At 35.5% G+C, this 27,556-nt stretch overlaps 1 protein-coding gene across 2 annotated transcripts in view; it reads right to left on the bottom strand.

Annotated features, from left to right (window-relative positions):
- The window catches only part of LOC137402343 (EF-hand calcium-binding domain-containing protein 7-like), a 52,252-nt gene that overhangs the window by 21,248 nt on the left and 3,448 nt on the right, over positions 1–27,556 (bottom strand). The window contains exons 4-12 of one of the 2 annotated variants that reach the window (XM_068088845.1): positions 26,680–26,766; positions 25,057–25,519; positions 24,440–24,469; positions 24,173–24,226; positions 23,734–23,835; positions 22,235–22,338; positions 20,457–20,702; positions 19,619–19,785; positions 10,767–10,900 (exon numbers count right to left, since the gene is read on the bottom strand). In XM_068088845.1, the coding sequence (XP_067944946.1) occupies positions 10,767–10,900; positions 19,619–19,785; positions 20,457–20,702; positions 22,235–22,338; positions 23,734–23,835; positions 24,173–24,226; positions 24,440–24,469; positions 25,057–25,519; positions 26,680–26,766 (1,387 nt within the window). The remainder of the gene's footprint in view (positions 1–10,766; positions 10,901–19,618; positions 19,786–20,456; positions 20,703–22,234; positions 22,339–23,733; positions 23,836–24,172; positions 24,227–24,439; positions 24,470–25,056; positions 25,520–26,679; positions 26,767–27,556) is intronic. The other variant, XM_068088850.1, reaches the window with a different exon arrangement.

The raw sequence follows: 27,556 nt of genomic DNA on the forward strand, positions 1-27,556 counted from the left end.
GAAAAGGTTAGTTGAATGTTGAAAGTCGTTTTCTTTGGCGCATATCCAGAAAGATTGAAACGGAATCGGCTTCAATTTATCACCGCGTTCTGATTGGCTAGTTGAAAGTTAGTTTCGTACGAATCCGTGGTGGGGAAACTCCGTGTGGCAGGTCAGAAATTTCGTACGAATGGAATTTCCCAGATTAGTTGAAATTACACGACCTTAATTAAATTAAGGTTATTAATTAATTAAGAATTAATTAAGGTTAAGAATTAAATTAACACGAAATTGGCCCTACCTTTACTCTCACTATCTTTAAAATGTAACATAAACTCTGTTTGTTTTATTATTGTTTTTTTGACTCGAATCAATTATATTTATGTACTCATTTATATATTATCATGTTATTTGTATTATACATATTGCCATGTTACTCTCACTATCTTTAAAATATTGTTGTTTTATTGCTTGCAACATACAGATTCATCGTGTATGGTCTACTCCCCCGAGTTGTGTAGAACCCAGTTGACCAGATCCTATATATTTAATAGTCTAGCATAGGGTAGAATACAATAAATGTTTTATAGCAACTACGCTGTTTGATCAGTCACATAGGTCGTAGAACAACTTACGTATAACCAGGTGCAGTTTGAAGAACTACTCACAATCTACCAGGTGCAGTTTCAGAGACTAATTTCAGCCTTCAGCAGCTGATCAAAGTTTACAGCCTTCAGCGTACGACTATTAAGAAAATAAGCACTAGACATTTTATTGCATCTTATCTGAATATTTAGGTAATTATTGAGTCGACGTCATTGGAATAATAAAACACAACAAAGCATGACTCCCAACACCAAGCGGATACTAGAGATCCAAGTACCACTAAAGCTAAATTGACCTAAAATTGAGAAAACACATGTACTTTGGTTTTGTGGGTTCAAAAATTCTGACTGGTAGGTACATCAGCTCTCTTGGCAAAGTTAAGTTTGAAGAGTTACTGTTTTTAATATGTAAGTCTTAAAATCACTTTGAAGAGCCTTATTTGTGATCTCAGTTTAAGGAATTAAACCATATCAGTTTTTTTGACATCCATCATTTTGGTGCTTTAACCTGAATGCCTATTCTTGCCAAGAAAAACTGAAGTGACCTCCACTCAACGGTAACAACCCTTTAAAACTAGGAAATATGATCCCTAATCGAATAAGCCATCACACATCGGACAGGGCATTTGAACAAACAAAAAAATATTCGGAAAATTAAATAAATACATAATTTAGATGTCCATTATTTTTGTAACCAAAAACCTACAAAATAGTTGCGTTCTACTTGTTTTTAGGCATTCGGTATTCTGTTTTTTTTAAAAATTCTGGTATACTGCATTACAATATCTACCGTAAGCCATAAACATGAAAAATATGTTTAAATATGAACAATAAACCTAGATCTAACTTATATCTTAGAACCTAATGACAATCACGCCAATCCCGACTTCATATACTTAAATTTGGTTTCATATTTCCATTTTCAAAATGTTGACTTTTACTAAAATCTTGCCATTTATCACTTTTAAAATATACTTTTGAAGCGGTGGCATCTTAAATAGCTGCATAGGTGCAACATCTACATAGCATATGAACGGTTGCAAGAAGTATAAACATACTGCCATTTTGGTAATTGTTGGTTGTCTTTTAGCTTTTGGCATTGATAAAAAATTTTGATATGAAATATGTATCCTTGATAACCGTTGCCAAAATACACAGTTTCCAACCGCATCGCTATCTTGGCGGCGTGTCAAACTTTAAACCCCACCTAGCTTTGTCCTCTTTCCGGCAGAACCACATCACGTTCCTGAGTGTGAAAAACACTGGTTTAAAATAATCAGGTTCTCCTTTAACAAATTTTGAATTTTAGACAGCACTGATGTATTTGGTATTGACCAACTCACTATGGGAATGAAACAGTTTTAACGTCCTCGACTTAAAAAACATGACAGAGCCTTCAGTAAAAACGGTAAACATTTTAAGCTAAAGGATAAACACACGACAAAAGTATCCGACTCCTCAGTTTCTAATGGGTTTGTTTTATCGGAGTGAGTTTGAGTTGTTTTGTATTGACTATCACTTATCACCCTAGAAAGCAAGGATTTGTTGAATCAGACCTATATTTTGCTCAATGCTCTTATATTCTCCTAACACCACAGAGGATATAATCCTGCTTCTGTCCATCTTGGGTCAAAACATCTCCTGCTGGACATGTGTCAACAAAAAAATGCTCAAAGTCATGGCAAATAAGCAAAAAAAGTCAAATAAAACATGATTTATGATTCAGCAAGATGGTAAGGAGAATGGAGATGAGACGGTATAAGCCACATTTATGGGCTATATAAAATATTCATGCATTTCACAATCACATAAAAGGACCTGGCACATACTCGGACAGCTTGAACACTCCGCTGTATTTGACCCTATTTTGCGACTCTCATCGCGCACAACTCTCATAACTTGCAAAGCTGGATATCACATCTATCTAAATTTCTGTATCCATCAACAATAAATGGTGCATATAAATTTGTTCACCATAGATATATATTTCAGTTGCATCTAATAACTCAGTACAGTTTAACCTCGACTTACAATCGAGGTAAGTTGCCTTGACATATGAATTACCCAGCCTATGATGTACAACTTCACAAACATATGACCTTATACCCGATGTAATTTTCAACATATGATAAAGTATTTCATAGCAATCAAAGTTTTGTAAAAAAGCTGATGGCAACTAAAAAATATAAAAACAAAAAAAGATATAGAGATGAAGTTATTTTACATTTCATTAAGTGTAAGTTAAAGTAAGTTAAAGTAAGTTAACCTTTTAGCCTATCCAGCCATCATTACATACAGTTTATTATGTAGTTTGTTACATAACTATTACATTATAATGCAATTGTTTTAATGCTATGGGTAATATACCTGAAGCATTTATTATGAAATTCTTTAGCTGTGGAATGAACCAAAAAGGAAATACAGTTGGTGCTCCTAGCACGTAAATAATCCGTTCCAGGAACATTTACGTTATAGAGATTTTACGTTGTACGAAAAGTACAATAAATGATAATTGCCTAATCTGTTCCAAAATCTTTACAAACTCACCCCTCTGGGCATACAAAAAGGAAAAACATGACTTAACTTTTTTAATTTGTGGGCTGTACCATAACTGCAGCATTATTGGTTTGCGTCGACAACATTTCTCCTTTTTCTGATCAATTTCACTGGTTTTCACTGGTCAGAGCACACATTTTCGACATTCATTTACAACGATTTGCTTATTTTTTCTAAACATCAAAGTCTATTCTGCAAAGTGAAACTAATAACACTTATTTTATACGCTACAATAAATCAAAACAAATATTTTTACTATAACAAGAGGGGTACTATCTGTTCATGGTCTATTTGTATCCAGGGGTCAAGGTTAGGATAAAAGATAATTAATGAAAATACTCCAACTCGTGACATTCAGATTGTTAGACCGACACTGCAACACCTGCACCTATCAATCGCCTTTATGTATTTATGAACAATTTCAGCTACCTATTCTCCATTTTGTCAACACATCTGACGATCTATCACAACCAACTAAAATGTCATAAAAATGGTATATATAGGCCTAATAGATATAATGATATACGCACGTTGGTTTTATTTTCTCGTGAGTGCAGCAAGATATGTTACCATTCAAATCAAATTTGAGAACTCGCCCGGCTTGACACTTTACGTTATATGGAATTTTTTACGTAGTACGAAGCAAAAACGTCACATAAATTCTTTACATTATCTGGAATTTACAGTATAGTAGGTATACGTTGTAAGGGTGTCTACTGCACAGTGCGTTCGCATAACAATTATATTATTTTTTTTCCCCAACATATATCAGTTTGAACATAGAAAGCAGACTTCAGAATAGGTCCTCTGTCAACAGAGATTGGACTGCGCAAACTTCCACATACAGAGATATAGACAGTGTCAATAGTGTACCAAAAATTATACTCTCCGAGATTGTGCCGCATGTCAAAAAATATTATTCTTAGCACACGATTAAAAACAAATTTATATCCACTTTGACATTCAGAAATAAATGCCGTGATCGGTCCTCAGTGTTAGAATATAGGCTAGCGGTGATAAATTTACCATATAAACCCCAGCTATTACTTGCACTTGACTTACATGTAGATTAAGTTAAACATAATAGATAGATTTTAAAGTGTGTGAAAATGGGTTTGTTTAAATTTCTTTATTATAATAAAATGTCTAATAATTAATAATAGCATTAAGCTCCCACTATTCTCGGTTATAAAAAACATTCGAAAGCATTATTTTATATGCAGCACGTGGTGGTGAGAAGGGAAACAACCAACTCAGATGTGGCCATTGAGGGGCATAAATCACCGCCCACGCTGTATCCTAGAGATCTGATAGCTAGCTTACACGCCCCATACATCCGGGTATTGGGGTGCATGCTATGACTTCCGATGCAGAGCTCACCACGTCGTTGTCATTGCGTCTGCCACGAAACAAATGTAATTAGTGAAATATCAGAGTGTAGATGACAACTGATATGACTGGCTCAGCGCTGTTTACTGATGGTGACCGAGATGGCTAGTAGCTGTCAACACACCGAGGACAACAGTAGAACAGAAATCGACAGAACAAGCGTATAGGGTGTCACCTCTATTAAACTTGTCTACTATGTCTGAGTAAACAACTCAACTAGATGAAACGTCGGTACCTGAAAAACCCGGACTGAACAACCATAGTATGGAAAACCTCACCACTTTCAAATTCTAGACACTTGTGCTTGCAATTTGTATGCGATAAATCCCACCCGCTCATCATCAAAATAGTTTCCATTGTATTTGATGTAAATGCACAAGTGCATCTTACTCCTCCAGCGTTAAATGAATGTGCCATGTCTTATTTTGTTTCAGTTGCATGCAATGCTGGAGAAGACGAATCCAAAAGCTATTCAGCTCTAACATACCCACTACAGTTCAAAGAAACAATGTTCTACTAATAGCTATAGTCAGTTGCTGCTATCGGCTCGCATTTGTGAGATTGTTCTCAAGCGTTAAAAGGCTTTGTCTGCACTATTAGATATAATTTATTATCAACATTTATACACATTGTTCCTGAAGGCTATGAGAGTGCAACATTGCGATTCTCCCAAATATATGTTACATGTATGTTGAAAAATAATCTAAGACCTTCATCTACTGTGATCAACTTTTTATTACAACGAAAACCTGCAACAAGGTGATTTTCTTACAGAATCACATTTAACAACCTGAAGCAAAGAAAGTCGTACATTAAGGGGACTTCCATCGACTCATTTCTTCAGGGACGTTTTACATCTGAAGGATTCCAACTCAAGAAAGAGCAAGAAACTGCCCCGAGTAGGAGGAGGGAACTGTCAATGCAAACTACATTAGTCCTACTTGCATCATTATCAAATGACTAATTTAAATACTAGAGACCAGCTGCTGGAACCAAATAAGGAACTGCACTGAAATTATTCCATACACATGGAGACACAGAGACGTGTGAATCAACTCAAGAATTTGGGGTGACTCAATAGTGGCAAACCTGATATTTTTATTCAATAATTATAGCTATGAGGTCAGAGAGGGGAAAAAAACAAAAAATAATAAAACCAAAAATAACCCCAACAAAAAATTCCTGGTGGTGTCAATAGAGTAACAGGCCATCAAACAATAATTTATTAATAAGGTACATAGAGGTCATGGGGGGGGGGTGAATCATTGCCAGAACTGAATAACCTAGAAGCCCCAAATCATACTACCATACAACCTCAGGTTACAATGACCCTGTTATACGATTTTTTTGCCTTATGATATCACACATGTTTGTTTCGTCATCGCCATATTGCTTTTTTTTCCATACAATATCAACAAAAATTTATCTCGAAATTCAAATTTGGCAGTTGGTGTGCTGAATAAGTCGAAATAACGAGGATGCCGATACGCTATCAGCCAAAATCCCTCTCACAACGCCTGAAAGAGATACGATGCTCAATCTCGCTCAACTTGGCGTTATTCGGTTATTTTTTATTAGTTATTGTGAAAACGAACCAGGAAACAGAGGAGTGATAAAACTTTAGCGATGAAAAGGTGAAGTGCAGTAAAATAGTTAAAAATACATACTAAAACTTAGCTTCAAGTATGTGTTTAGTAAACCAAACTCATTTGAGTTAAATTCAAAATTTATTTTATATGTCTGCCTCGAAAGTAAGAATTCCCTATGGTATATACTGTACATATTACATTGTAACGTTACATTTTATTGCCAGATCATAATCACTAAATACACTACAGTTACTCTAGGTAACTATAGTTACTAAGGTTAACAAATTATTTTGTTACTTATTTTTAATATGCACAGTACTTATATAAAATTTTGATGATTTTTACCAAGTGGTATTTGCATTAGATATTTGCTATGGGTTTCTATAACCTCCCAAACAAAATTTTCGCCTTACGATGCCCACACAGGAACGAATTAAAATCATATGGCGAGGGTCCACAGTGTTAGGCTCCAGTTGGTCTTCTATCGCACTATCATAACATTGCTCTTTCCCATATCTCTTTTGGCTCTTTGGAGACAAACTGGATGAGTGAAAATGCCATCCAGTCATCGCCAAAACTATCTTATAAACTAAATAGTGGTGGGCGTGATACTTTAATTTTTAATTTTTACACATGAAGCAACTTACCAGTGGCATTTTTGCTCAGATGTGAGCCAGATGCTAGTATGTTCCAGGAAAGTTCCAGAAAAATTTAGACCAAATAACTCCATGCAATGGCTTGTAAACTCACTCAATATGTGGTTACTCCCATACCAATCACACTCCAAACCAATGCAAGGATTAAACAATTTTAAAGTAAACAGAACTTGTCCTTGCCATTCTGCTACTCAAACCAAGGGTTAAATATGGTTTTTACAAATTTTATGAAGCAAATTCTTAAAGATAATGCCTACACAAAAAGTATTCAGATGGCACATGCACAAAATGTCAAGGTATACCTTGTCTAGGAATTAGAGCAACCCATCATTGGCAATACCAGAGAAATGCACATAGAACCCTGAATCTCAAACATAGTCTGAAGGTGTGTGTACATACACGAACTATGTAAAGATGGATGTTACTGCATCTGCTTTGAGCTATAAAATAGTGTAAAAACTTGAACGCAAAAGGACTTTGATGTTCAGTTATAAATTAAAGATTAAAAGCAAGTTTTCTCTAAGGGAAAACAATTCTTAACTTTCATTATCTACCGCATCACAGTTACAGGTCATTCTTGCTACTAGTCACATTCTCATCCAAAGCATGTGGACCAACACTTGTTTACAAACAGTGACTTTCTGTAGCCAACAGTGACCATCAGCATAGCCTATGCTACGTGCTATATCCACACTATCGCTATGGAGGGCTACCTATTAATACTGGCAGAATGTGCTGCCAGATTACAATCAATCAATGCTAATCCTAAAGACCACTTCTGATGTTTAAATGCCGCTGACAAACACTTATCCATTTAAAACTGATTAAAATGCAATTACGTCAAGCATTGGGTCAACTAGCAGTTGATATTTAAATACAAGGTAACAATATCAACTACAGTGATAATCCTTCCTGATGGCAGCGATAATCCTTCCAGATGGCAGCGATATCCTAGAGCAACTACTATCAATTTCAGTCATCTACGTAAAACAGTACTCAAGGACAGAGTATAAGCGGAATTATGTATGAGATGATGTAATTACAATAATTAGCATAAAATTGGGCCACCTATCAATCACCTAGGCAAATCAGGCTTTTGCGATAAGGGCTGGGTGAGAACATGTAGGAGTCAGATGCACAGACTGGTAAAGCAACCATCAAACAAGATAAATGGTGCACGGACAAGGCTAATGTCGAAAACTGCAGCTTTATCATCTATAATCATTAAGGTATTTTTGCCGCAAAAAATGAAATGTCGCAATGTGACAAAGAGACAGCAGATCACAGCGCAGCAATAATATGACGTGTTGCAACAACGCACCAATTATAAGGCAATTTCAAGTCAGCCAAATGAGAGAGACAAAACACTCAAAGGACCAATGCACACGCTATTGTTATAGATGTGTGTGTGTGTGAGAAAGCGAGGATTGAAGCGAGAGTTGGAGCTTTCTGAAAGTCAGCCTTGATAAACCCTTCTATTTATTATATATACGGAGAACTCAAGACTTGATAATGATTACAGACTGCAATTTATAGCCACAGTTAAATCCTGATGAACCGGTCCACATTGAGCAATACATTCTGCCAAGTAATTCCCATGTCTTCAGCATGACCACATCGATGAATACTTTCTGAGAAGCTATAAAACTTGATGTTTTACGTTCTAAAAAAGTGCATGTTGGTTAAAATTCACCGTGTTTGTTTGTTCCCGCTGTCCCTGAGACAGGTAATAAATGACAAGGGCTTTTCTAAGAAACTAATCAGCGCTAATAATATAGTAACGTAAGTGCGCACTTCAATACCACACCGAGGTATCACTAGCGCATACAGCTCATTGCTCGAGGCAAAAATAGCGACAGTGGACCAGGTTTGGGAACATAAAATGGTTAAGCCCTCGGGGATAGCGGAGAGCTAGACAGTAAATAGTTGTAGCGAAGTGCTATATGGTGCAAAGTAATAATCATTTTCTCAGAAAATATTTACAAACAAGCAGAATGAGGAAGTGGGCAAAAAAAAAAGGCAAACATCCACTATTTAATTAGCTGCGAGTCTCATTTGTTAACTGATTTGCACTTGATAAAAACAGATTTTTGGTATTTTAAAAATTCTGTCTCCCCACATGAAAATACACACAAGATGAGCTACCTTTAAGAGCATATAAAACAATTCTGATTAGCAACAAATGAAAAAGTTCGAATTAGTTTCTGTAAAATTAACCATTTCAACCATAACTGTCACGTACAGCTTTCATCATTTTTTTTAGGTAAATCAGACACAGTGATTCCGATTTTGTACTCAAAATAAAGATTGGTCAACTAATTTTCAAAGTCATAAAGGCTATTTACAGCGCTTCAATATCGGTCTCGCAAATGACACAAATGACACAAGCTCCGCCCCCATAAATATGCGACGTATCCTAGCTTTTGAGGAATGGAAGTTGGAGATGTTTAGTCCGATCTATAATCATAGAGATGGGTGTCTTAAAACCCATTACTATCTAAATTCAGCCTTCAAAATAATCTCAGTCTTTTCTGAAAGGTAGATAAGCTATTTAATATTGGTCGTAGCTTATTACAGGATGTTTAATAGGCTGAATGCTGAGAAAAATGAGCTAAAAAAACCACAATAACAACGCTAGCTTGTAATAAAATCACGCTCTTTGAGCTCATTTTTCTCAGCGGTCAACCTATTAAACATCATTTAACAAGCTACGACCAATGTTAAATAGCTTATCTACTTTTCAGAAAATAATGAGATTATTTTGAAGGCTGAATTTAGATAGTAATGGGTTTTAAGAGACCCATCTCTATAATTATAGATCGGACTAAACATCCCCAACTTCCATTCCTCAAAAGCTAGGATACGTCACATATTTATGTGCGGAGCTTGTTCTGCCAATTATGTCGTTTGCGAGACCGATATTGAAACGCTGTAAAAAGCCTTCATGACTTTGAAAGTTAGTTGACCAATCTTTGTTTTGATTTTATTTTTATTTATGATGAAAGCTGTATGTGACAGTTATGGTTTAATTTACATAGAATCTACATACAGTGGTGATCGTAACTATTGAACTACTTAAAATGAACAAATTTTTTGTTATTAATTCTTATAGGCCTATTGTTCCGTCAGTATTATCTGAATTATGACAATATGCACATCAATAGATAGCTCAGAATGTACTGGATAAGAATATTATGTAAAACTAACTGATATTTGCTTTATTAGTTGATTTTGGTACAATATGGCATTTTCAGCATAAAGCGGTACAAAAATCCAAAACGAGTTTTTTTTAATTTGTGGAAAACACAACTTAATTTGACATAATTTTAGATCATAGCTCTATAAAAGTTAATTGGTGGTGTTTTCAAGTTCCTTTAGAGTAATTCTAGCATCCTAGTATTCGGTATGACACCATAAGCCTAGACTGGCCTGATAAGATATAATGGGTGCCCATTAAACAGATTTTATTACTAGAGTGCACCTTTGGTAGTAGACAGAATGTCTAGAAAATTTGCTTCTCAAATAAGTGTAATATGTATAGTCTGAGATTATAGGGAAAGGGAGTGTATGTCATCAATGAAAAAGATTGTTATGGAATTACCAGGCGGTCCCATTCTTATGATACCACTACAGATTTCTGAAATCTCATACTGATATTCTTATTCTGATATCACAATAAGCATCTCAAGAGAGATTGCTGCTACTGGTGGTGGTAAAGGCAGCTGGACTTACATGAGCGTTTATAAAACTGTTTCTTGAACAGCATCCATTTAAAACGCAAAATGATTATTCTACAGAGGACACACATGCGACGGGAAAGGGACACAGTAGAATTCCAAGACACAATAGTATGTGTCTTGGAAATCTACTGCTATTTTGTCCAATAACATCAGTTGCTATTAATTTTTAGGACAATAGATATGTACGAATAAAAAGTAGACAACTCCGAAGCCATGACATATTATTGAACGTGAATAAAAAGTTTTACTTACCTTTCACTATGTCCCATTCATCATCCCCTATCTCATCCTCGCCCGTCCTGATACTGTACTGGTTGAATTCTTCTCGACTTAGCAGACCATTCATATCTGTGTCGACCATGTTGAATATGTCAGTCAGTACGTACCTGCATAAAATGTGACAACACTACCTAATCAGCATACAAGGGGGATCTGCAGAGTAGTGACAGCAAGACTATCAAGCGTATACAGAAGTATAGAACTCGTGCAGCGACCTCACAGTTTTAGCACTATCAAATGTGATTTTATATTACGCTGTGTGCGTCTATGTAACAAGTACGTAACAGTAAAGTACTCAAATGTTATTTTTACTGTCTCAACAAACCAATATAAGAGATGACTACACAGTAGTTCATATAAACCAATATAAGAGATGACTACACAGTAGTTCATACAAACCAATATAAGAGATGCCTACATAGTCGTTTAGAGGGTATGTGAAACGGGAAATTCCGCAATTTTGTTCATTTAGTAACTCAAGATATGTTGTGTTAGTCATTAATTGTGACCCTTACTTGCTATCAGAAGTGCTTTAAAAAAGATGAGCATGACATAAAATAGTTTTTAGATGACAGCAAGCCCAAGGGAGACTAAACCAAAACAGCATTCACAGATTCTGGCTCGGTAACAGGGTGAAACTGAAAATGATAGAGGATTGGAGCTAGAAAGAAAAGGGGAATTGAGAAGAGAAAAAGGAGAATGAGGATAAGAAAGAGAATGACAAAGAAAAGAGAGGGAGAGTTAGTAGGGAGTCAAAACACAGAAAGAGGAGAATGGTGAAGCGAAGGGAGGAAGCTAATAGCTGAGAGGCTATAGAACTGAATAAAGAGCAATGAGGCATCGTGAGATGTCAGTATTCCTGCCAACAGATATCAAAGAAAACATGACATGAGTTTTGCAGAGATGTGAGAGAATAAGACATTGCTATAAAAGAGCAAAAACAATGCTGTCAGTAACATCCGTAGTTAACTAATAACCATCAGAGTTAAAACATCCATTTTATCCGACTGTATTTTCTCCAGCAAGGCTAAAACTGGCTATCTTGATGAATGAGATCAGTCTTAGCCTCAGACTTAACTAATACAAGGGTGCAAGTGCACTCACCCCGAGACATGACCTAATTGCTTCCAGTATTGTACATAACTGGCATTCATAGGATGTAGTAGTATAAATACAACTGACTGCCCTGATGGAACAACAATGTTCAACATTAAATAACTACCAAATAACGAGATCTCAGCCCAACGTAAATCTTCCAATTGAACCTATTTTTCAACCCTTTAACGCTCTATTTTTCAACCCTTCCTCTACAGTGGCTGTCAAATAGAGGTGGCATTTAAATAGAGACTGGCATTGTATTTTTCAAATGGCTTGTCAGAATTTGGGGAAAAATAAATTTAGCTTTTAACAGGCAAAGCGAATGTCGCCTACAGCATATTTTGCACCCTCTTTCTGGTGGATCGATATAAACCTTTTGGGATGCAATAAATCTACTAACTTACCTCCAACTTAGCAAAGATTTCTTAATAAATATGCATTGAGAAACCGAAAAATATCTCTACCAGTTGATATATATTGCTTGCAATTAACCTGCGATGTTATTTTAGCCGGTGCCCTGCTTTGCTATTTGTTTGAGCTTTCAACTTTCATTTCGTTCTAAATTTGATGAAATTTTTTATTTTATATCTATATTTAATAATGTTGCATAAAAGCTCATTGCACTCATTGACATGTTTGCTACAGCTTGCAGCCCGAACTAACTTTTTATGTGTAATAGAAGAGCAGTTACCACCGTTGATTCATTGTAAAATCAGATTACTGTAATGCTATCAAATAATATGCTATATATCTACAAATTTACAAGTTATATAATCTACATATTTATAACTTATATAATAATTATCTATCAAATGCTACAAATATATATTCATGAACAAGTGAAATAAAAGAACCATACTTATAATACACGCAGAAACAAAAATTAACATTTTTAAAACAAAAACATTTGCATCGTTTACTTGGACAGCTGCATTCTGATTGTTGCCTTCGATGAAACGAACATCTTCTGGTTGTTCAATACCTGCAACAATGTCTTCTGACCTCAACTATTCTTCTACACGATGAACTAGCTGGTATTAACGTTGAAACAATTGTTAGCAGAGCAAAGCTTTTGCGCGTTACTTTTTTGCACAAATCCAACACGTAAAAGTTGTGCTCTCTAAGCACAACTTTTAGCCTAAAACTAGTCGTTCATATACCATTATAAATGTAAACCGTTGTTCATATACCACTTTGAAGAATGAAGACCGCGTTCAACAAGAAACTACTATTAGCCTCACACAGTTATTAATTATTTCTATGGTGTTGCTTTCAAAGTTTTACCAAAAAAAGGAAAAGCCTAAGAGTTGAACAACTAGAGAATTAATTGCCGATGATGTAAATGATTCATTATTAATACGATTTTGTGGACACTTTTTTTCATTGATCACTTGTATTATGGGTTCATACAGATCAAAGAATGTCAAAGTGGCCTTCAAATAGAAGTGGCGTTCAATTAAAGGGTGGCGCTCTATTTATCAAGCCTTTTCCCATGGTTTAAATAGAAGTGGCGTTCAAATAGAGGTGGCATTCAAATAAAGATGGCATTCAATTAGAGGTTTTATGGTATATTCAAAAGCTCACTGCCTTACAAAACACTTCTCCTGAGTTCATGCAGGCTACAATCCAAATTACCACGCCGATTGACAATGTACAGATGTTGCTGACAAATGGCGTGACCTCAGGCTCTTCGGTGTTGATTGACATTTATTCTAAATGAAATGTTAAATTTGATAACTACGCAGAAGAGGAATGTAATTATACGGTGAGTGAATTCACAGAATGGTCACACGCGGAGTTCAAAGAGCCATGTGACAGGCCTGGTACAAGACACACCCTAAACACTCAGCTATATGGCCCACTACCAAAGCTATAATTGAAAAATGCAAACCCCTGATGAACACGAGGAAGGCCTGAGTTGGCGAGTATCCAGTAGCGCACAAGGACCCGAAAGAGCAGCGTACATTTTTATTTACAATATTCACTATAAAACATGGTAATGCTATGCAAAGACAAGTGCTTCACCGACGCTTCTCATTCACTTTTGGCGCCTTCTCTTTGATGGAACAATTAACCTATTTTTTAGAATTGGCCCTAAAATACGAGCTACGCTGAAAATTCCCTTTATTCTTGCCAGATTTTACTTACTCATGCCAGGTTTTAGCTAAGAAGACACAATCATACAATTGCGCTAGAAAAAGTATATAAATTTCTCATTTAATAAATTTTACTCAAGTTTTAATGCGTGAGAGTATGACTCTTACACAATTAATCATATTTTAGTTCATAATACACATACAAAATAAAAGAATAAACTATTATTGCCGAACCAAAATAAATGAGAGACCTCTGAGTACCAACACATCCATCGGTAATCACAACTTCCTGTCATAACTTCCTGAAGAGCTTCTACCCTTCTGCTAAATTTTAAACCGATTATAACATCATTTTTTATATAAATAAAAATAAGTTATTTTAACAAAAACGTATCAAAGCTAGAATGCATATAAAAGTTTTTTAATCTACACAATTGGCCTAATTTTTATTAGAGATTTTCACTTGCACTATGAGTTTTCATGCCTTATAAACATATTGGGAAAATATGAAACCCTAACAATCAGCCATTTAAAACTTATAAAAGGTACCAGTGATGCAATGAAATGATTTATATTTATATGAAGCACTGGAAAGAATAATTCGAGATTGTTTTAAATAGTTAACAAGGTGAGTAGCCCAGTAACCTCACAAACATAGCTCGCTGTGTAAAAAAAAAATTTGTTATAAATATCTTGCTTTACCAAAAAATCAATTTCCTTTATTTTATAATAAAAAGAAAGATGCCAGTAATGAGAGGTAGTCATAGATATAGTAAACCCTTTACTATATCTATGGGTACAGTACAACTGTCCTTTGATGAAATAAACAATGTATTTAGAAACTTTTGAAATAAATGCCTCTATGTTTCCCTTTCAGTAACTAATTTTATTTTTAATTGATCCGTTCAGTATGATACCTAAACGCAATGCTGCACTCAGCAATAGCTCATGACATTGATGTAGCCATTATATTAAAAATAATAAAGTACATTTACATGTTTAGGTCAAAAATAGCTTTTGCCATCCATCTTTTAATTTCATGTCCGGCATACCAAATAATCCATAACTACAAACCATATAAAACATAAAATGTGCCTTACAATAAAGGACGTCATCGAGTTACGATGATCCTCAAGTTACGATGATTTCGACCTATGCTGTTTCAAGGTTACGAGAGCACCCCATGACAAAACTGAAAATAAAATTCAAGGTAGTTCCATCTTAATGTCGCTTGCGAAGTAAGCGGTGCACACAATTGCGCAGTAGTATCCAGCATGCAGGTTGTTAATATGTTTTGTTGTGCTTTTGGGGAGGAGGAAGGAATCATGACATAACTCAGTTTCAGTGATATGCCATTTATGTTATACCTGCAGGTTCTCGCCCGCTCATTTGTTTGATTTTTTTGCTCTTTATTAGAGTTCTCAAATGGAACGCAGATTCTACTAATGGGAGTGCATAAAAAAGGACATCAAGGACAAAAGAAAGGAGGTGAAACTATATATTAATAAAAGTACAGATATTGACTGTGTTCTGACTTACACTGAAATGTGAGTTGAGAGTCTTAAGAACGGGTCAATAATTTGCTATGTCGAAGACCTCCTGCATGCATCAAAGACTAACCCAAACAATTCTTTGCTATGTTTTATGAGTGCCTATATAATTACCAAAATGGAATACAAAACAAATAATTGCAATATCACATCTCATAAACATGATATTTCAAATAACTTCTCGTTACAGATTTTAGGGTGTTGCGAAAGATAATGCTCGCTGGCTAGCAAACCATAATTTAGTGCCTTCATTTGTTGTTTTTTTTTATTCTGATATAAATTTCGGCAGCTATATTGAGAATAAGCAGACTTTTGTAATAAATCTAAATGCTTGTGAAAAAATCCATCCGTCATATAATGAATTCATGAATAAGTGACATAAAAGAATCATACTTAGATTACATGCAGAAACAAAAATTGGACAGGACAGCTGCGTTCTGATTGTTGAGCTCTGATTTTTGCGTTCTGATATAGTAAGGGAAAAGGAAGACTTAAATTCATCTCCTTTACAGGAGGTTTCATCAAATAAGCTTTATTTGCACAATTTATGATTTTTCTTGATTGAGGTTTACTATAAAATCGCTGTATAATGTTCTATTATGGAACATGACGCAGTTCATTTAGGCCATTTCTTCCTAAAGCACTTAATAACGTTTAGAATTGCGACACTGTATAATCTGCAATAATAAGTCTATAAATCTCCCAAATTGATTTATGTCATGAAACAGGTTCTTATTGAGCGCCACTAACCGAGGCACCGGCAATGCGTCATCACTAAGGCGCTAGCCTGGCATATTAGATAGCGCAACGCATCAATGAAGATGTAAGAATCTCTCATTGAATATTCATTGAATCAATATTTTCTCTCAGAACTGACCAGCTCGATGGGACATTACCGGCCATAAATCAATAAATATGAATGAATGATAGGAAAAGATCTGAAATAGTAATTATAAAATGAAAAATTAAGAGATATCTGTCGCCTGATGTACTTGTAAAGTGCAGATTGACCTCGAGCCTTTGAGGATGGAAAAAACTTGAATTTATAATATCATCTGGCTTAGTCATGAACCAGAAGCTCCTAGCTTAGCAGCGGGTATAATGGTGCAAGACGTTTTATCTTGACATATTTTTAACACTTTGAAGTATTACTATTAGCTTAGTATTAACAACTTACAATCAACTGTGAAAGTACTTTGGGTAGCGCACATCATTTTAAACTTAATATCATTTTGAAGTTCCAAGCTTGCAGAACTCAAGGAAAATGGAAAAAACAGGGAAATCAAGCAAAGTAAATAGATTTTTTCACACTTTCCAAGAAGTGATGTTTCAGAGGTAACTGAAGAAACCTAATGATAGCAGTACACAGAGTCTGATAGAGTGTGTATATTTATTATGTACACAGAGTCTGATAGAGTGAGTATATTTATTATGCACACAGAGTCTGATAGAGTGTGTATATTTATTATGTACACAGAGTCTGATAGAGTGTGTATATTTATTATGTACACAGAGTCTGATAGAGTGTGTATATTTATTATGTACACAGAGTCTGATAGAGTGTGTATATTTATTATGTACACAGAGTCTGATAGAGTGTGTATATTTATTATGCACACAGAGTCTGATAGAGTGTGTATATTTATCATGCACACAGAGTCTGATAGAGTGTGTATATTTATTATGTATAGAAGAACAAATAGTTTAGTGTAAAACTCTTGTTGCTGAGAAGAAAAAACATTTTAGTTTGATTTTTATGTTAGCTTTTTATACTCATTACTAAAAACTTCAATCAGTATGTCATTAGAAACTAGTGTTCTGATGGCAGCCATCTTTCATTTCTGGGTCGGTTAAAAGTGCCTTCCATATTTAGGCAATATCTCCTAACTAATAGTCTAGCAAACTTGAAACTTTTGCATTATGCTGAAAATCTATCCCACACAAAACAATCAAAGTTTGGTATTGCTATATATATCGGCAGTACAAAAAACTAATGTCCTATCAGCAGCCATTTTTCATTTTTAGTCTGTTAGAAATGTCTTCTTCAACTTAGCAATATCCCAAGAAATAATAGTCCAATCAACTTGAAACTTGTGAAATATAATAAAAACATATTGCACAAAGCGATCAAATGTTCATAATTCTACTTAAACCGGATGTTTGGAAGTGCAAAAAGAATTAGTGTTCTGTCGGCAGCCATTTTCCATTTCACATTTGGATAGAAGTGTCATCCTAAATAATGGGTTTTGGGAAGGTTAAGCTATAAAGATTTTATGTTATATGAACAGTGGAATACAGATACAGTGTCTAATCCGTTCTAGGATCTTCCCAAATGCACTCATTTGGCTCTTTCAAAAAGAAAAAAAACTAAACCTAACTTTTTCAATTTAACGACCGTATAGTAACTGTCGTATTAATGGTATTGTACTTGTATTTTACTTGTACTTGTACTACAGGTATTGTACTTTTTCTTATCAATTGCACTAGGTCTATGGTTCATGATTACGGTAAATTTATGTTTAATTAAGGGGAGAATTACATCCCTCTAATGTCAATTTACATCAGTTTTTTTCATTTTTTCTAAATATCAAGGTATATTCTGCAAAAGAAAAGCATTGCAAAATATCTTATTTGTCTAAAATAAAGTAAAACAAAACTATATCCTTATTATAATGTACATATTATGTCTGTCAAACCGTTCGTCTATCCGTTGCCAGGGTTTATTGTTAAAATAAAAAATAGCTTTCAACAAGACTAAAACTTATAACCAACTTGGTATATCGACACTCCTTCACCTGCACCAATAGATCACCTTTGAGTATTCTTGAATTATTGCACAGCTACTTATTCTCTGTGTTTTATCGACACACCTGACTCTCTCACGCCAAACTAGTTAACTTATAACCAACTTGGTATATCGACACTCCTTCACCTGCACCAATAGATCACCTTTGAGTATTCTTGAATTATTTCACAGCTACTTATTCTCTGTGTTTTATCGACACACCTGACTCTCTCACGCCAAACTAGTTAACTTATAACCAACTTGGTATATCGACACTCCTTCACCTGCACCAATAGATCACCTTTGAGTATTCTTGAATTATTGCACAGCTACTTATTCTCTGTGTTTTATCGACACACCTGACTCTCTCACGCCAAACTAGTTTGCCAGGGTACTAGTACATATAATAGAGAGCCCTATAAATCATTTTTTCTCTCAAGTGCCTCAAGAGAAAGCAATATTTTTAAGACTAACTATGATATTCTCGTTATTGAAATCGAATTTGAGAATTTGCACCAACTTCACACTATGTTATTTGAAATTCTTTTCGTTTTATGCAAAAAAACTTCACATAAATTTTTTACATTTTGTGGAATTTACGGTAAAGCGGGTATAAGTTATAGGAATGTCTACTGTACAAGGATAGATTAAAGTCAAGGAACTATCAGGATATTTAATACACTAAATCACAAGGGCATAAGACCCCAGTATGGATAAGGATATTAGGTGTTTATAAAACAACACAAATGATCAGACAAGGGAGATGGCTTCCAAAGCTAAGAGGCTAATCTCTCACAAACAATATCGCAACACGCAATATTTCTCAAATAATACTAAATCCCTTCTATGTATGCAGTCATATAACTTGAGAAAGCATTAAATTAGACCAAGTCTGACAAGCTATAACTTATTTTAGTACTATTTTTAACTATAATTTAAATAACATGCAGCATAGTTGCTTTTAATTAAGCACATCGTGTTCACTCTATGTATCACTACTTTAAGTGTTTCGTGCTGGTCATCTAGAACTTTGTAGTTTATTTGCGTTAGTAGTAGCAGAAATGTAGAAAAATTAACTTTTAGTAGCGCATTTGGATGGCAGATCAATACTCTGTTGTCATTAACATTAACAGCACATCATCGAACAAGGAGTTCAAGGTCAGCTTGCATGTAAAATATACAGTGGTTTAAACTTCTTCTAATCAACACACGGACATTAAGGATTGACAACAGTAGACAAGTGATAGTAATAGGAAAAAAAAGTCTTAAAAAGATAAACCATAGCCTTAGACTCACTTGAATTCCTTGGTTAAGGCATATTGATCACCCGCCCCGTTTGATTTCTTCTTGACAATTTTCTTTTGGGGTTCCCTGGAAGGTGTGCTTAATGGAAGACTGCAGCCAGATGTGGTGGCAAGTAGATGATATTTCCCGGCCTCAAGATCACACCTAACACCGTATTTCTGTAAGACAATAATCGTCAATTACTCGCTGAAAAAATATGGTTATAGAAACTGTAGTTGTCTTTCACTTTTAGGAAGTAAACAACTCCAAAAAATTTAAAAAGATGAGTGCAAAGCAGATTTTACTAGCACTGAAGCATAGAGTTAAAGCCAATGTGGAATGAAGGAAGCTGATGAGCAGGCTATTTAAACAAGCTTTAATTTATGGTATTACCACCCAAAATGATAGAAACGATTATACGTGTATATAATAGAAAACTTAACCTTTTCAAATAGCATACAGTTAACCAGAGTATTTGCAGTTATTTGAATTTTGTAATTATCCTTCCACACATATGACAAACATCATTGTCTATTTGGTGACATCAACATACTACATACACAATTGCATGTTTCAGTTTATGAACTTTTTGTTACTAGAACTTTCAGTTAACTACCCTGACTCCTCCGCAATACTATATTTGATTACCAACTTCTAAAAGACGTTTGTTCAACTCACTCAATAACTTCTGATTTTTGCATTTTCATTGTTTGTTTTCTTTTGGCATGTAATGAAGAACTTCATTTTGTTGAGTATTACAAATGTTAGTAAAAGGTTATACATACATATAAATGCAAAAAAGTGAAATATTCTGCAACAGTTAATGAAGCCATAGCTATACGCAACCCACCCCACTGCTGTCACGTCTCTCCGTAGATGTGACAAGCAGATTTCCATTCCTATCAGGTTTGCTTCTAAGGAGAAGCAGAGACATGTCGAAGGGCGTGTCAAGGGCAGCGGTAGACTGAGAAGGGCAAGGGGTGAGGGTGAGCCAAACAGAAGTAGCTTTCTTAATAACCAGTGAGTATTGTGTACTTAACACCTCTCCATTCTCCTCCAGATAAAACAGGCCTCGTCTCTTTTCCTCCTTCCAGTTCTAAGAGAACATGCATATCCATGTCATTGAGTATCCATGTCTATGAATATCTATGTCTATGAGTATCCATGTATGTTACTAATAAGTATGTCCAAGTTGGGACACTAATAAAAAGAAGTTGTGTAAAGTGAATATCAGACGGCTTTTGTGTAAACACTGTGTATGCAAATATACTCATAAATACACACAACTGATAATAACTCCCAATAGATTTGTATGTCCTTTGGGGAACAGCGTAGAGTATGAAACAGCATAGACTAAGTCCTACATAGCAGACCACTAGAACTTTGTTTTTGTATTTGATTTGTATTGAAACTTTGTATTTGTAGAACTTTGTACAACTTTGCCCCCCGGGTTACGACGTCTCTGGTTTATGGTTTTGTCGCCTTACGATGCGGAACAACGTTTTTCATCACCTCGTTACGGCATTTTTTCGCCATAAGACATCAACAAAAATATCTCTAGAGATTCAAATTTGGAGGTTGGTGTGCAGAATACGCCGGAATAACGAAGATGCCCATGTGCTATTCACTGAAATCCCTCCCACAACACCTGAAAGAGATATGATGCTCTCCCTTTCAGTTCAGCATCCTTTGTGTTCCCTAAATGCATGATATTGTGTGAGTGAAACAAGAGTTAGTGAAAAGTAAGCGGAAGTAAAAATTTATTGTGCATTTTAGCTTTTTAATATAATATTTGCTACAAATTTTATTCATTATACATATACAACTATGTAACTGCATTTATAGCTTTAATTCGTTAGCCATGGGTCCTCAGATTGATAATGGACGTTACAGGAGACAGTAAGAATCATAACCATAATCATAAGCAGATCATAACTACTAAATACACTAAAGTTACTGTAGGTAACTATAGTTACTAAGGTTAAAATATACTATTTTGCTACTAATTCTGAATATATATGTACAGTATGTATATAAAATTTTGATGCCTTTTACCAGCGATGTTTGCATTGGATATTTTTTATTATGTGTTTCTATACCTCTCTATACAACATTTTCACCTTGCAATGCCAACACTGGAACGGATTAATGTCGTATGGTGGGGGTTCACTGTATTATACAACCTAATATTTTCCAAGGAAATGAGACTTATCAAGAATACAATCGTTAGTGTATCGTTGTCACACCTAGTCCTATCAGGTAGCAATGTTAAAGTCTATTGTGTCTATAAATATGAGCAATATTTCATTGCTATAGTTCAATAGTGAGCATATTAGTTTAATATCACTTGAATATGTTGTCAAGTCTTTCTTAAACTTCTGTATCTATTATAAAACAGAATGTGCGGAATGTTTCATTTTTAGCTACACCAAAAAGATGAAAACAGTTATAGTTTTTAATTTTTTGCTGTATACACTTACAACAAGTATTGAAAATTCACAAGTAAAAATGCATAGCTGGCATAACAAGTTTGTGAAATTCTCACATCACACCTTAAAATTACATCGATAAGCATATGTTTCTAGCGTATTTGCCAAACAACATGTGTTTTAGAGCCATCTCGCTTACCGACAGCTTCTTTGGTGCCTGAAGTTTAAGATTAAGCGAAGACACAGCAGACTTGGGAATATCTTGTCTGTTGACGTGCCTCGGTGCTGGCTTGGGAGAATCTTCTACAAAACCACTCAGAATGCAATAGTCCTTGACATTACCAGACTAGTATTTCGGTTGGTGATTTACATTAGTTCAATGTATTGCTATAAAACATGTTATAAAATGATAGAGGCTAAGCAGTAAGAAAATGCAAACAATTGTAGGGAGAATAAAACCATAATTTTCCAAAACTGCAATTCTATTGGGTGTTAGAGATCAGTGCAGCTTTACTAGACATCGGTGCGCAGGGAAATATAAACGGTGTAAACATTTATAGAAATGTGTATCGATGCCATCTCCATACTCAGTAGCTCAGGAAATACCAAGCCTGTAGATTTGACATACACCAAACTGTTTAGAGGAGGACTTTGTAAACCGGAGGCACGAAAGTGGATTCTAGTTAAATAGTGGAACACGCACCAAGCCAACTATTTACACCTCTTTGGACACAAAGAGAAAAGGAATTGAGGGTGCAAACATAACATTTGCCTGCGGTGCCATCAGTCCTTTCTAACTGTTACTCCTTTCTCTCATACCTCCCTTTTCAGTATTTTTTCTTTTACCACAACCTTCCAGTCCAGTCCCTCCAGCCACTCACTATCATTCTTTTCCATAGACCTATTAACTATACAGTATACAGGTATAGTTAATAGGTCTATGTTTTTTCCATTCCATTGTTTTATAAAGGGCTATATTTGCTAGCACAAATCTCAAAACCCTATGCAGAGTGTCCCAACCTGTTTGCTTGTCAAATGCATAATCATACATAATATCAAAGCATAATTATATTTAAGGACACAGCAGATTTCAATTTGTTAGACTAGTCTGTTCGAATCTACCACTCTGCAGCACCGCCATTGTCTTTACTTTAAAATGCCCTGAGAGTGAGACGAATGTCTCATAAGGCATAGTGAGTAAAATGTGATTTAGGTATATGACATTCTACACTGTAATTGAAAATTAAGTAGAGAAAACCACTTCGAATAATTGTAGAACTCTAACAACCTAAGATCCTTACAAGCCAAACTTTTCCTATATAAATCACTGCTACACAAATGTCTCATTTCCGATTTTCGTTTTACACATGCATAGCTTTACCTGTTTGTTAAAATTCTTGCCTCCGTACAAGGTTCACCAGCCATCTCTCACGCTGCTACTATTCCAGTCAGCATCCATACAACCAGTATATTTAGCTGCTACTTACTGCCAAGAGACTACTCTACTAGCCCTATCATAATCAGGACTCCTCTCGCCACTATTCACACACTCAAGCTTCATCGCCCCAACAACCAAACAAACTATGAAACTAAAAGTACAATCATTGTATTCAGCAGGCAAATATAACCAACTCATAGGCGAGACAGAAGATGAGCATTAGCAGGTAGCTACAAATCTACTCGCTGTTAGTAGATCACCTGTAGGGGTGCTATAGCCATTGCCCCTCTTCTCAATACTAGACACTCTCGGCCGAGGCAAAGGCGTACCCCGAGATTTGCTGTTTACGGAAGGTTGGACATCTGGGTAATAAATACAATGCTCTGTTGACAATATCAACTGAAGGGTATGATACGAGCTATTGCCTACGTTTGGCTACCCGTGTAAACTTGCATTACAGCATGCAGTACTTTAATAACTAGAGGACTACACACAGTGTTGGGTGGATTGACTTAGTGTGTTGTATAGAATAGACTTTTAAAAATGTATTAATGGCATGTTTCTAAAGTACAAATGCTTCAGCGAAAAGGAAAATGATAGGTTATCATCTATCACAACACTATCAGATTAATCAAAAACTAAACCTTTGTATAAAATATGACAAATAGGTAAAACTAAACAACATATTGAAATACCAACCATTGGCAGTTCGACTGTCATGTGACTGCAGAGAAGCCTGAGAGCCAAGCTTTTCTACAAAGATAAACTTAAACATATGACAAGTGAACCAATTCTCAACCTGAGGCGGAAATGATAAGCTAAGACAAGAGCTGCTTATAAAGTTGACTGTCCTACCATATATAGGTATACGGAGTTGAACAACACGAGACACAATTAAATAGAGTGGGTCTGATCATGTGCTCAATAGAGATATTGTTAGCGCAAACATCAATAGAGTTAACTGACCTTTTGCAGCTTTGTCTTTACTCTTAGCATCTACAATGTACAACACGATGTATAAAACTACTCACCGGTGTCATGTATACGTAGAGAGGTATTTGAAACAGTTAACCAGGGTTCTACAGAGCGAGTGGGTATGAAACCGTGACAGTCTAACAATCGACATGAATCAGTAGGCAACAACTAAACACTGTATTAATGTGAGAAATAGCCAGCATGCGCAAAAATACAAGGTTGAGAAATCTAAACTAGCTAAACATAAATAACTATAGCAAAACAAGATCTTAAATCAGTTTCATCAATTGGTTAATGCTAGTTTCTTTCAAAAAATGTTTGTCATCGTCGAACTAAAACTGCACAAGAACGCTTTAACTATTTCCATCAAAAACTCAAGTCAGGCGCTCGCCGTCTTCGCAGTTGAAAAAAGTATACACTTGAGAGGCTGTTTAGGTAAAAGGCGTATCTTTAGTACAAGTGTACACTGTATATTTAACTAATGATATTAGTTCAGTCAATCAGAAGCAAGATGATTGGGCGGTAAGTTGACCACTAAAATCAATGATTACCACGTTTATTAAACCAACTGGTTGCGCTGCATAAAAGACATCATACCCAGAACTTACCTTTAGCAACTCTGGGTGAAACACGGGGTGAAAGGCGAGGAGACCGAGGAACGCTACGCTTTGACTCAGTTCCCTCTGAAATCGAAGACCTGCGCTCTTTGACCGAAGAATTAGAGCCCTTCCTCTCCCTGTGACTATATTTACTTTCCTTGCTACCATTCCTGGTTTCCTCATGTTCTCTAGCACTTTCTTTGCCATCTTCTCTGGCAGCCCGATGACTTTCCACCCTAAGCTTGCTTTCACGCCGACTGTCCTTCTCCTTCACATTTTCTTTATCGCCATGCTCACTTGACACAGATATTCTCGAATCTGCTTTTTTTCTACTCTCTTCCATGTCTCCATTCATCAAACTTCTCTCTTTTGAGACGTTCCCTTCAATGGTCTTTGATGCGCTAGTTTTCTCAAACTTCCGCATGGCCTTCTCTTTGCACTGTTTGGAAGTGTTAAGCACCATGTTGCTGAACTAAAAATAAATACACACATGATAATATATACTCTAAGACAGTGGTACTTAACTGGGATCTACCAAACCCAATAGGTTTGGTAGATCAGCTTCAGGGGTTCGGGTGAGGCCTCTCAAAGGCAACAGCGGAAGTCACACCGACCTACAAAGCAATGTCTTCATGAAAAGATATGTAATTTGTCGTCCATGCATTGCACTGGTTTTGTTCTTTGAACATTGTGATATTAATGCACAGTTAATTTTGTGTGCCGGTAAAGCATTGCATGTATCTGTCTTGAATGTGAGAACTATCATATTATATTTTTCAATAGCAAAGGGTTCAATGAAAGCGCATACAAACTGGTGGGGTTCAGTGCATTCAACAAGGTTATGAATGTTTATAGACCGTAAAACATTAGTAAAAACTATGCACACTTTTCAGCATAACGAGGCTCCATCTTACATGTTCACCAAACATCAAATTATTACTAATAACGATTAATTTTGTTGGAACACAAATGTTTTTCAAGCTGTTGCTACCATATGCATACAGATTCTTACTCCTATGAATTCGATTAGGGCCAGCTTGTACTTTGACCTAGAAAAATCCACCAGGAAGTGTGGCTAAAATATCTCGGACCTAATCTTTATGAGCTTTTATACTTCACCAAGTAGGCTATAGATATGAAATATTTCAGTTAATCAAACAGAAAAAAAAGTTTCAAACCATGGCGCCTGTTGATAAATCTCCTTGCCATGTGCTCATGTTTATTATTTCCAGCCCCACTTCTGATATTACCCACTTTCACTTATGGTTTGAAAGATCAATGGCTAACAATTGCACCACGAGAATTATGGTGTTGAGAAACTGTCATTCTCTCTAGTTTCTTTTTGTAGTAGAATTTTGGCTCGTGACTGACAAATTTTAGTTCCATTCCTCACTTTCGTCCCACCAAGAGTGATTTCACAAAGATCTAAACGCATCTTTAATCTCAGGTTGCTATGTGAACAAAAATGTATATTTTTGTTATTAGGATACGGTCACACAAACACACAGAAAAGTGACCTAAATAAAACCAGGAGAATCACCTACTCAACTAAAAGTTCGGTGTAAATTAGCTACTTTTTTACAGAACTTCTACTGAACAAGCTAAATTTTCTAAGACAAATAGCTAGCTCACCTCTCTGTAATCAAGTTTGCCATCTTTGTTTTCATCAACTTCATCAATTAGCTTGGAGACTTCTTCATCACTCATCTTCTCTCCTTTCTATTCGACAAGAGATTAACGGTTAAGATGTAACGTACACAAGAACAAATGGACTTCTATAATTATAAAAAACAAGTTGTTCATGTACTCGCAGAAAGTTAACACACGAGCAGAAAGTAAGTTAGACTACCTATTCCTCGCAACAGAAAGTTAACACATGAACAGAAAGCAAGTTAGACTACCTATTCCTCGCAACAGAAAGTTAACACACGAGCAGAAAGTAAGTTAGACTACCTATTCCTCGCAACAGAAAGTTAACACACGAGCAGAAAGTAAGTTAGACTACCTATTCCTCGCAACAGAAAGTTAACACACGAGCAGAAAGTAAGTTAGACTACCTATTTCTCGCAACAGAAAGTTCAGGAAACAAAAGGAGTGCTCAACACATAAAAACAGATTATGTTGACATTCTGTGATGGCATTGAACTGTTTCAAGCATAAGTGATATGCTAAGACAACATATCCACATATAGTATTAGCTAACCAATGTAGATTGCTTTATGTAGATTGGACCAGTGTTTACCAAGGCAGTAAAACAATGTAATAAAATTCCTCTCATTCGTGTTACACCTCCATTCCAAAAAGCATTCAACATAATGGTATGTTGTACATAAGTTGTCTATTCTATCTTTTTACACAAAATTCAATAAGATTATAAAACAACAAAAGCAGAGCGTTGATCTCTCGGATACAATATAAAAATTCACTTGTTAGGGACATAGGGCGTGTTCATTAGTGAGTCATTTAAGGTGGTATAATACCAGTAATCATCTAAATGGATGAATGATAT

This window comes from Watersipora subatra, chromosome 1, assembly GCF_963576615.1.
Source record: "Watersipora subatra chromosome 1, tzWatSuba1.1, whole genome shotgun sequence".
In the NCBI taxonomy this organism is placed as follows: Eukaryota; Metazoa; Bryozoa; class Gymnolaemata; order Cheilostomatida; family Watersiporidae; genus Watersipora; species Watersipora subatra.